This window comes from Ahaetulla prasina, chromosome 5, assembly GCF_028640845.1.
Source record: "Ahaetulla prasina isolate Xishuangbanna chromosome 5, ASM2864084v1, whole genome shotgun sequence".
Classification (NCBI taxonomy): Eukaryota; Metazoa; Chordata; class Lepidosauria; order Squamata; family Colubridae; genus Ahaetulla; species Ahaetulla prasina.
The window spans coordinates 101,108,216-101,120,225 of record NC_080543.1 but is presented as its reverse complement, the minus strand read 5'-3'; the positions used below and the strand labels follow the sequence as shown (position 1 = coordinate 101,120,225).

The 12,010-nt window shown below is 37.8% G+C and overlaps 1 protein-coding gene across 1 annotated transcript; it reads left to right on the top strand.

Annotated features, from left to right (window-relative positions):
* Window positions 1-893: 893 nt before the first annotated feature.
* CHAMP1 (chromosome alignment maintaining phosphoprotein 1) lies at window positions 894-10,889 on the top strand. Its single transcript, XM_058185643.1, has 2 exons — window positions 894-1,144; window positions 7,136-10,889. Exon 2 carries the CDS (start codon window positions 7,162-7,164, stop codon window positions 10,243-10,245), a length of 3,084 nt encoding a protein of 1,027 aa, XP_058041626.1. The 5' UTR covers window positions 894-1,144; window positions 7,136-7,161; the 3' UTR covers window positions 10,246-10,889.
* Window positions 10,890-12,010: the final 1,121 nt, after the last annotated feature.

Below are 12,010 nucleotides of genomic sequence, written 5' to 3'. Positions count from 1 at the left end.
ACTTGATTCTATCCAACCCCTTGACAATTGCGGTTGTAAATCAGAGACCATCTATTACAATTTCCTGTATTTGCACAATATGCTTGCTAATTCATTTGCTACAAGTCACAATTCTGGATTCATATATCAAACTAAACAAACTTTGCACTCTGAATAGATTGCATTTGTAAAACTGCACGAGGTTGCAGTAGTTAAGAGATAGGACAAAATCCCTAGCTTTAATTTTAAAATACATTTAAACTTTTTTCCCCATTTCTGTCATGATATTTTTTTTTAATGGCAGGTTCTAGAGGCACGTTGGTGGTAAGCCGAAGTCAAATTGTCATTGTGTAAAATAGTTTTGTGTGAAGATACCAAAGCATAGTGACATTTGAAACACTAAAATTTACTGTGGTATACACCTTTAATGGGCTTTTAAGCATTAATTAGAACCTCATTCATACATATACAATTTGAGAATAGAGAGCCAATTAAACAGTGAATTGGTGCATAGCAAGCCTTGTTTAGGATACTTGGATTCAAATGTATCCAGCTCATGAGGAGTTTCATCAATAACAATCCTCGAGAAAAGCTTTATTCTTCATTTTCTCTAATCGTTTTTTAAAAGCCTCAAAGCTGATGGCCATCACTACGACGGTATTCACACGAGGTGCTCAGTACGATTCCCAAATACGACTTCATGGGCCCAATGCTCAGGGTCCCCAGAATACACTGACCCCGTGAGCATAACACACCCACGGGCTGAACAGGCACGCTTCGAGGCTTCTCACATCACACGACCCCGCACGGCCACCCAGCTACCCACCCACCCATCAAAAAGCGCGCGAGCCCCTTCGCCCTCAGGGGGCGCTGTCCTCTTTTGCTTGACGCCTGCGCCAAGCTTAACAGCGGAGGAGGGGCTATTTCCAAGCCGCCGCCGTTGGGGGAAAATCAAGTGGGCGCCGCTAGCCAATCAACAAACGGCTCTTCGGTCGCGTCAGCCCTCTTTTTCTTTGTCCCATCCAGTGCGGTGGCCCCCTGCTCCCCGCCCCCAACTCCGGTCTCCCTGCTCTGTAGATTCTGTCGCCATTGTCGAGAGGCTATTCGGTCAGAGCGTCTCTCTCTCTCTCTCTCCCCCTCCGCCGTAAACTCTCGTTTTCTCCTGGTAGGTATATTGCCCTTCGCTTGCCTGGCAACGGGAGGGAAGGCGGGTCGGTTAACCTTCTGCGGGAAAGGGAATCGGGAAGGTCGCCTCTGCGAGGCTCGGGCTCAGCGTGGCTCTGAGTCTCCCTCTCCCCCACCCCTCCCCCGTCCCGCCCTGCTCCGCTTTTCGCGTTCCCACCACGCCAGGTTTGTCCCTTTCGCTTTTCCGTCCAGAGCGCGTTCTGCACGCAAACTGCCCAGGCTGGTTTTTTCCTCCCGTTTTCAGGGGACGCGGGAGCGCTACCACCCCCCGCCCCCCAATGCAGGGCCGTATCGGATCCCTGCCAGAATTCAATCTGAGCTTAAATTTAACCGGACGGCGCGATTGATAGATTTTCGGCCTCGGAGGCGGGGCGGGGATGGGGGAGGAAAGAGAATGGTGTCAGATTACAGCATATTCTCTTGCATGCAGCGAGTAGAAACCTTTTCTGGCTTTGGGGGCTCTCCAGCTGCGCCACACTAGAGCTCCCCTCGTTCTCCTTGGAGAGCCATGTTCATGACCAACGCGGAAGCTCCAGTCTAGCGTATCTGGAGGGCACAAAGATACAGGCAGCGTTTAAACCAGAGGTCTTCAAACTTGGCAGCTTTAAGACTTGTGGACTCCAATTCCCAGAATTCAGCTATGCTGGCTGGAGAATTCTGGGAGTTGGAGTCCACAAGTCTTAAAGCTGCCCAGTTTGAAGACCCCTAGTTTAAACTATCATGCATATATGATCAATTATGTGTTAAATTACTTTTAGGCGAAGTCACAAATCTTTTAGGAACCGTTGCCATTACATACGGGAAAAAAAACAACCTTTAAAACCTGTGTCCCATCAGCTATTTTTAACCACGCTTCTCCCATTGTTTTAAAAAGAAATGTTACTTTCTGCAGAATTGGGTCTGAACGCAAATTGGAATTACGCTGACAATGACTACTTTGTTTTTAAAAAATAATGCAACTTGCAATCAGAAGTCAAAACCTAACGTCAAATGTCAAACCACAGCACTTTTGCTGAACTTCAGCTTTGTTTTGGCAGAACTGAACCTGGAATGCTTTATTTATTCTGGGTTTGGATGAAGCAAATTTCAGGTGAGAGACCAGGCCAAACCTCCTCTTCTTCCATCTCATCAGTTTTCAGTGTGTCATATCTCACCTAGCCCCCATCATTTCAATACTTAATTTCCCTTTCCCAGGTTGCCACCAGTGTCCAACATGGCATATTCCACCAACCCATCCACATCTGATCTTCCCGTGATTTTTCCTCCCTTCCCTCATGCTTTGTCCATATTCGAGCACAGCATATCCCACCAGGCTGCAAATCCCTGACTTTCCCAGCACTTTCTACTACCTCTTTTAACCACCAGTATCCTTGTTCCCCATTTCTACATCTGCTCAGATTAAAATAACCCCATTTTATTCCCTGCATGGATCCAGCCTCAACTATGTATATTTTAATATACATATTGAACTATTTTGAATATGAACTATTCAAAACTGACTGTTCTGCTCTTGGAACAAATTGTACACAATATATTGCACCTCCCTAAAAACCAGAAAACCACTAATTCTAGTCCTGTCTTAAGTGCAAAACCAGGTGGATAACTTTTCCTCTCAGCCCTAAGAAGAAAGCAAGGACAAACCACTTTTAAAAAAGGAAAATGCAGGGAGTTGTCTAGATAGTCCCTAAGAATGAAGAACGATTCCCAAGGTGTGCACACACATGCACAAAAAATTACTACTTTATTTCTTTATGGTTGAGTCTTGAAAACTTGATTAAAATGTTCCTTGTTCCGTGACTACAAAGGTATGACTATTTTTCTTTTGTGCAGTATCAAAAGGTTTGCCTTTGCTATCTGTTAAGATGTTTTCATGGTTTCCTAGTCTAGTTTATAGGCAGTCCCAGTATAGCACTAACTAGGTATAACTTACAGTACTTAACGTTTGTTTGAGATTGAGATTGTCTAGATCAGGGGTCGCCAACCTTTCAGACCTCAGGGACCACCAAATTCATAATTTTAAATCCCACAGACCACTAATATGAATTTTTTAAAAAGATAAATAGTATTTAGTGCAATTTAAAAAATGCAAATAATTTTTCTGTGGACCACCATAATTTTCTGGTGGACCACCAGTGGTCCACGGACCACTAGTTGGTGACCTCTGGTCTAGATATTACCAATTGGAAATTTCATACCTTGTTTTATGTGAAATGTTTCCATTCTTCCCAAGTCTATTTGCAGTATAAAATATTAATTTTTAGACTAAATATTTCCCTGTATCAATTTTCATATTGATACTGAAGAACACAAGGAAAATGGGCTTTCCTTTTATTACTCTGTATCAAATTCCTCTGTTTGTTTTCTGAAATATTGAAAACTTTGGGAAAACTAAATCTTTTCTAATTTTGTTTTAAATGATTTGTAAAGATAATGAAATACATTTTGCTATGCATTGAAATACCCCAACACAAGAATTAAATATGAAGGAACAGAAACTATTCTCAGTATAGAGTAGACAAATCTTCAGAATAAATATGACAAAAAGTAGAAAATGATAATGATTCAGAAAGTTAGTCTGACATATCTTACATTATAAATGTATTTTCAGAGGTTTATTTAAAAAACAACAACAAATCTTTTAAAAAAATCTCATGGAGGACTAAAATCTGGAATATATGAACTTTCTTCCATTTACTGCAGTGTTGATGTTCAGATACAGTGTTCTGTTTTTAAATGTGTACCTAAGCAGGCAAAAATGATATTATATACTCATAGTTTAGCAGCATAGAGCAAATATTTAAAACATTTTAAAGTAAAATATTGCACAACTTTATACTATTCTCAACATTTTGCCTCTCCCCAAAAACCCCTTAGGAAAAAACAGATTTATCCCTCTGTTTCAAAACATTTTAATTATATTTTAAAAGCTAACCATAAGGCAAATGTGGTTAAAATATTGTCTGGTATTTTACAGTTTATAATCTGAGACAGTTTATTTGATTTTCCGAAGGATTTGGAAATTGAGCTGCAGATCAATTAACCCATCTGCAAGAAAGGAGAAATGTTTGGGGCACTGAACCCTGCCATTTCTAAACCTGTTGAGCCAATGTGTGGGAATTAATTCGATGGTGCCAAAATAGCATACATTTATTGGAAACATTTTCAGGTATCGGATATTTGAGTATTTGTCGACCACTACCGGTAATTCCTATCCAATTGTCCTCTGGACATAATGAAGCTTCACATATTTAGACAATTTATATGCTGTTTCTCCAGATGGCTGCATTATTTATTGCTTAGGATAACATTCAAGATTAATGTTAAACATTTTAAAATTTGTCACAGCAAAAAATTAAACTGAAGGATAATTTCCAAACACAGTCTGATTTAAAAAAAAACAATCTAAAAGAAGTTTAGCTGGGCAGGGTTTTTTTTTTATTACATATAGTCCTCAACTTATGACCATAAATGAACCTGGCAATTATGGAATTAAGTCATGGTCATAAAATGGATCATGATGTGACTCCAGCCCACCTTTATGACTTTTTTGTGTTGGTTGTTGAGCAAATGCTGCAGTCATTAAGCAAACCTATATGGGCTATTTTTTGCCAGAAACAGTATACAGTAAATTTCAAGTAAACAGTAATTTTCAGCAAAACCATTATAAATAGCAATGTACCTGAAAGTGCTCAATACATTTGTTCTCTGTAAACTAAACTGTTTACAGTTGTTTTCTGTAAACTAAACTGTTAAATGCTTCAGTAGTTGAACTGTATAAAAGAAACAGTATTTTTTCGGTGAAGCAGAACCGAATTCAAAAGCTTTTGATGATTTTGATGTTCTTTTGAATCTGAAGCAAGGCTATGGTGTAAAGGTCATTTGGTTAACATTAAATGCTGAAATAAGACGATTTATCAGATAAGCAATGAACATCCAGATCAGATATAGTGTCTGGTCTATATAGTGTATAGTGTTCATATAGTCTCAAGTTCCACTTGACTTGAGTTTACATTAATAATGTGAAATATATATTACCTTCTGAAGAAGATAAGTACACATTGTATAATATATATTGTATAATAAAATAATGTATTGTATATAATTGCAGAAAATAATTTAGATATTTTGGATTATTTTTAACATAGCATCAGTAGACTTCTATTCGTGCAATCCAACACTCTGTTTTTCCCTTCCATCTTCATTATGCCTCGTGAATCTGCTATGTTGTGCTAATAAGCATTATGGTATCCATTCTAATAGAGTTGGATAAGTTTGAAGCAATATAAACATTAAATAAATAATCTGTTTTTTAGCTATAATTGCCAATTTTGAAATAAGGTCTCAACAAAATATGTTTCACTATTTTAAATAGAATATAATACTTTTAAATATATTTGGTATTGAGCACAAGTTGCAAACATAAGATGAGTTGTTATATATTACTTCATCTGGGGTTTGTTTATGGAACATTCAGTCAGGCTGCTTATATGACCCCCTCCAAAAATAGTATAAAGTATATCAACAGGCAAATTGAGAACAACACTCTTAAGTCTAATTCACAACCCACCTATTTAAATCAGTGGCTAAAGAGCAATCTGTTAATAATAGCTTCTTTCTTTTTCTTTTAGAGACTAGAACTAGCTGTGTGTTCATTATACAACGTTTGCTTTTTAGTTTTTTTGCAACAAAGTGAGACGTGGAGCTGGTAGAAACAACTTAAGTTCATAAGTATGTTGATGCTTCTGTAAACATTGGAGAGATTTATATTAAAACTTTGTATAAAAGAAACAGTATTTTTTCGGTGAAGCAGAACTGAATTCAAAAGCTTTTGATGATTTTGATGTTCTTTTGAATCTGAAGCAAGGCTATGGTGTAAAGGTCATTTGGTTAACATTAAATGCTGAAATAAGATGATTTATCAGATAAGCAATGAACATCCAGATCAGATATAGTGTCTGGTCTATATAGTGTATAGTGTTCATATAGTCTCAAGTTCCACTTGACTTGAGTGTACATTAATAATGTGAAATATATATTACCTTCTGAAGAAGATAAGTACACATTGTATAATATATATTGTATAATAAAATAATGTATATAATTGCAGAAAATAATTTAGATATTTTGGATTATTTTTAACATAGCATCAGTAGACTTCTATTCGTGCAATCCAACACTCTGTTTTTCCCTTCCATCTTCATTATGCCTCGTGAATCTGCTATGTTGTGCTAATAAGCATTATGGTATCCATTCTAATAGAGTTGGATAAGTTTGAAGCAATATAAACATTAAATAAATAATCTGTTTTTTAGCTATAATTGCCAATTTTGAAATAAGGTCTTAACAAAATATGTTTCACTATTTTAAATAGAATATAATACTTTTAAATATATTTGGTATTGAGCACAAGTTGCAAACATAAGATGAGTTGTTATATATTACTTCATCTGGGGTTTGTTTATGGAACATTCAGTCAGGCTGCTTATATGACCCCCTCCAAAAATAGTATAAAGTATATCAACAGGCAAATTGAGAACAACACTCTTAAGTCTAATTCACAACCCACCTATTTAAATCAGTGGCTAAAGAGCAATCTGTTAATAATAGCTTCTTTCTTTTTCTTTTAGAGACTAGAACTAGCTGTGTGTTCATTATACAATGTTTGCTTTTTAGTTTTTTTGAAACAAAGTGAGACGTGGAGCTGGTAGAAACAACTTAAGTTCATAAGTATGTTGATGCTTCTGTAAACATTGGAGAGATTTATATTAAAACTTTGTATAAAGAATGAAAGAGTGACAATATTAACATGTACCTCTCTAGTTGGGTTGTAGAAGTATAACATTTAATTTTTTTCTTTGGGTGAGCTGTCATTCAAAAATCAATTATATTTTAATAATTGAGCAATCATTTAAGAGTCAAATTATGTTTTAACAATTTATGAACTAATTTTTTTAAAAACCTTTTATTTCAGGTATAGTGCAGTTTGCAGTTTGGAACATGTGTAGTGTTATGCAAGCTGACGGTAGAAAAATGGACATGTTGAAGATTTTGCATAAAACAACAGAACGCCTAGAATGCGATCACTGTAATTTCAGAGGCTCTGATTATGAGAACATACAAATTCATATGGGTACTATTCACCCTGAGTTCTGTGATGAAATGGATACTGCAGGATTGGGGAAACTGATATTTTACCAGAAAAGTGCAAAGTTATTCCATTGCCACAAATGCTTTTTTACTAGCAAAATGTACTGCAATGTCTATTATCATATCACGGCACAACACTCATTGTCAGACAAACAGAAGGAAAACCAGAAAAGTGTGTTGGAAACTGAATCCCTCAAAAAGCCTGTCTTTGTGGAACCTCAAAAGCCTTCTCAGTCTCCTGAAACACAAAAATGTACTGTGTCTCCCGATTCTCAAAAGCCTGCTCCCCCTGAACTGCTCAAGTCTGATGTGGGACTACATTCCAAGATACAGAAGCCTACTTCAGCAACAACCATAGAACATCAGAAGCTTGTTTCAGTTGCATCTTTGGAGGCACAAAAAACTGCTCCTGTTGTACCAGAACTTCCAAATCCTGTTCCACTTGTGTCCTCAGAAACACTGAAACCCCCTCTTTCTATCACTCCAGAACCACTGAAGCCTGCTTCAGTAGAGACTGCAGAGATACCAAAATCTCTCCCTGTTTTATCATTAGAGCAACAGAAACCTGTGACACCCACATACATTGAAACACAAAAATCCCTCCCTGTTGTAGAATCAGACAAACCTGCTTCCTTTATATCTTCAGAACCACAGAAACCCATCCCACCTGTATCGCCAGAGGCCCAAAAGTCTGCTCAGCCTGCATCTCCACCTGTGGTTATGTCTGAAACACAGAAGTTTGCTCCAACTGTGTCTCCAGAGCCCCGCAGGCACTCTCCGACTGTGTCTCCAGAGCCCCGCAGGCACTCACCAGCTGTATCTCCAGAGCCCCGTAGGCACTCACCTGCTGTATCTCCAGAGCCTCGCAGGCACTCACCAGCTGTGTCTCCAGAGCTTAAGAAACCTATTGCTGGTCTATCAGCAGAACCTCGTAGGCATATTTCTCAAATGAGGAGGCCTGCTTCAGCACTTTCACCTGAACCACGTAAACCTGACCCTCCACTGTCTCCAGATCCCTGGAGACCTGTTCCAGAAACCTGGCGATCTGCTGGTAGTATTTCACATGAGCAGCAGAAATCTATCACTATTTCACCTTGGTCCCCAAAACCACCTTCATCAATGTCACTTGAGCCCAGGAAACCTGCTTCAGAACCCCGAAGGCCTGGAAATATGATGTCCCCAGAATCTCAGAAGTTTATGCCGGATACTTGGAAATCTACCTCCATGCCTGAATCCCCAAAATCTAGTCTTGCTTCCTCAGAACCATGGAAACCCATTTCCTCTGTTTATCCTGAAGGTTGGAAACCTGTTTTGTCTCCTGACACATGGAGGCCGTCACCATCTGTAGCACCCCCTGCTCCTCCTCCGATGCCTGCAGAGCTGAGGAAACCTGGCCCCCCTTTGTCATCTGATATTTGGAAACAGCCCTTCTTTTCTGAGCAACGTAAGCCTGCTCCTTCTGTATCTCCTGATCCTTGGAAATTTTCATCCGAGTCCAGAAAATCTCCTTTCTTTCCAGAGACTCAAAAGCCGACCACTTTTGTTTCTTCTGACTTGCAGAAACGTGCTTTGTTTTCTGATTCCCGAAAACGGGCCCTGTTTCCTGAATCCAAAAAATCTGTACCTCCTGTTTCCACAGACACACAGAAACGTTCATTCTTCCATGAAGCTCACATACCTTTTCCCGAAACCCCAAAACAGGTTGTATTTTCAGAATCTCATAGACCAACTGCTGTCTCCCCAGATGCCCCAAAGCATTCCTTCTTTCCAGATTCTCAGAAACATGCTGCTGTTTCTCCTGAAATTCAGGAGCCTGCTCCCTTCTCAGACTCTCAGAAGTCACCTAGTCTCTCACATGAATTGCTGAAGTCTCCTGCAGTTTCTCCTGAAATCCAGAAACATGGTACCTTTGCTGAACTGCAGAAGCCATCTCCCGATTCCCTAGAGAAACAAAGTTTCTTTGCAGAACCCCCAAAACATTCACTTTCACCCGAGATCCAGAAATCAATTCCTTCAGATCTGAAGCCAATACAGAATACAGAGACCCACAAACCAGTTGAAGCAACAGGCATGGAAGTTCACAAAACTATCAATGATTTCAGTCAGCTTGCTGCACCTGTTTTTTCAGACTTGCAGACTCACAATGAATCCAGTAATAAAGATTTCTTAATGGAGCATCCCGAAGAAGAAAATCCATTCAGTAGTTTGTTAATTGCAAAAGAACAGCCCATACAACCCAAGGAACCTACAGAAGAAATATATACCTGTCCAAAGAAGAAAGCCAAGAAAGAAAATCCAGAGAGTTCTAATACAGAGTTAAATAGTAGTGAAAGTGGAAATGCTGAGATGGAAACATCAGACATAAAGGAACAGGAATCCAACAGTGATCAGGAACAATTTGATACAGAGTCTCTTGACCAAAATAAAGAAACTAAAATTGATATTACTCCTACTCAGCCTCAGTGTGTGTTGCAGTTTACAGAAGAGAAGGAAGCTTTCATCTCAGAAGAAGAAATAGCAAAATATATGAAGCGTGGCAAAGGGAAATACTATTGTAAAATCTGTTGCTGCCGGGCTATGAAAAAGGGAGCTGTTTTGCACCATTTGGTTAATAAACATAATGTGCATAGCCCATACAAATGTGATGTGTGTGGAAAGGCATTTCTTTTGGAATCTCACCTCAAGAATCATGTTGCTGCTCATAGTCAGAGTTTGCTTAAATGTCCACGTTGCAATTTTGAGTCGAATTTCCCTAGAGGGTTTAAGAAACATCTAACCCATTGCCAAAGCCGCCATAGTGAAGAAGTCAAAAAACAGTTGGAAATTGCTTCTGAGCCGCCTAATCAGAGCCGGCAGAGTGAAGAAGCTGGCAAGGTGCCAGAGGAGAATGCTGAACCATCAAAAGAATTCCTTAATGAACTGCAAAGTGAATGAATTTGGTTTTGAAAATTCAGACATCTCCAAATATATTGCATTGGCAGGGTAGATGCTGATGTTGAATTTTAGTATATAAAACTATATCAGCATACAGTAAACTCAATGGCAACAATTTGATGTATCATTAAATGCATTTAAGCCACTAATTAATTAAACCGTTTTGTGTTTGCTTAACTGTGTTGCAATGTAACCTTTACCAAAATAGCAGCACTACTGCCAAATTAATAAGCTTGTTCTGGATTGCACAGAATGTCACTTTTAAAACAGTAAGGAATAAAAATGGAAAATATTCAGCTGGAAAAGTGAAATTCTAGCAATTTATCCGACCAAATCCAATTTTGTATTTTGAGAAGCCTGAAACAACAGGAACATCACTAAACGAGATCACATTAAACCTTGCATGAAGTTACCTTGTTTGCCTGCAGTTGCATGTTATGATTTTGAATACATACTTGAGTTCCCATTTCAATGAATTGCTTGCTTAGGTTATTGAAATAGTTAAGATTTTTCTTGCTGTATTTGAAACACAATCTGTGTGAAATAACTAAAGTACCGTCAAATGTATTGGAAGTGTATATGTGTTGTCTTGCTTTTGAGGAATGTTTTCATTTAACAATAAAAAATAATTTTGTGTTTCGGAATTATTCAGTTGTATGTGTAGCTGATGTTCCATCGACATAATTCCAGCACAAAGCTGCTTGGTTCAAATTCAGATCCTATACCACATTCAGTAATATTATAGATGATCTCAATTTTCTAAATAAGTATACAATTTCAATATAAATGGTGTCAGATGCAGCGGCAAGTTACAATTCAAGTACTGTATCTATTGTCCTATAATATGCTTTGTACAGAGCTGCTGGCTTCAATATGTTCTTTTTTTGGGGGGGGGTAGAGTTTCTGGGCTGATGTACTTTGAGATGAGAAAACATTACATCACAGTTTTCTATATTTCAGTACTTGGTGTTGCTCTTAGATACATTGAGTTAAATCCAAACATACTTTTTTTTACTAATAGAGGCAGTTGTATTTATTTTTTACATTACCGCTTTATAGGCAAAAAATAAAACCAAAGATACTTTGCTAGTGCAAAATGTATAGAAGTTTATTATGGGATAAGATGAATTCATAATCATAAGAATTTGCAATATCATGCTAGTGAGCAGCCTTTCATTCATTAGGAATTGCATTTGTCACCACGATTTTTTTATAAAGCGATAATGACATATTCTGTATATGTTGTATATGTCAAAGACTATATGCAGCTAAAAGGTTAAAGCCTAAAGATTATGTAAGAGCTGTACTTGCACCTAGAGATACTTAGGTAACAGCATCACTAGGCTTTGAACAATAATTGGATTTTAAAAAAATAATGCAGAAGTAATCTTAGCATTCATAGCATTACCATATTTGTTCCCATGCTTTTTGCCTAGAACTTGCAAATATTTTAAACTAAAAACCAGTAATCCATCATGTTTCACTGATTTAAGATATGAAAGAAATTGGATTTAGGATTTACATAATGAGAATAAAATAATGTATACCAATTCTCAACGTCTATAACATGGCTTTTTAAAAAGCTACATTGATTGGCTTTTAAGAATTATTTTTGTGAAGGAGTTTGGCTCTTAGATACTTTACCCTGCCCAGACCCATTACATCGGTTAGGAAAAGAATAAGTTATAAACCTGAGTTATATAAACGGTGATCATTTACTTATAATGCTTGCTACAAATATCTTTAATTTATTCTGCTAGAGATC

Bases quoted from the DNA above. Each gene is read 5' to 3' on its own strand.
- CHAMP1 (XM_058185643.1), top strand. From the start codon at position 7,162: ATGTGTAGTGTTATGCAAGCTGACGGTAGAAAAATGGACATGTTGAAG.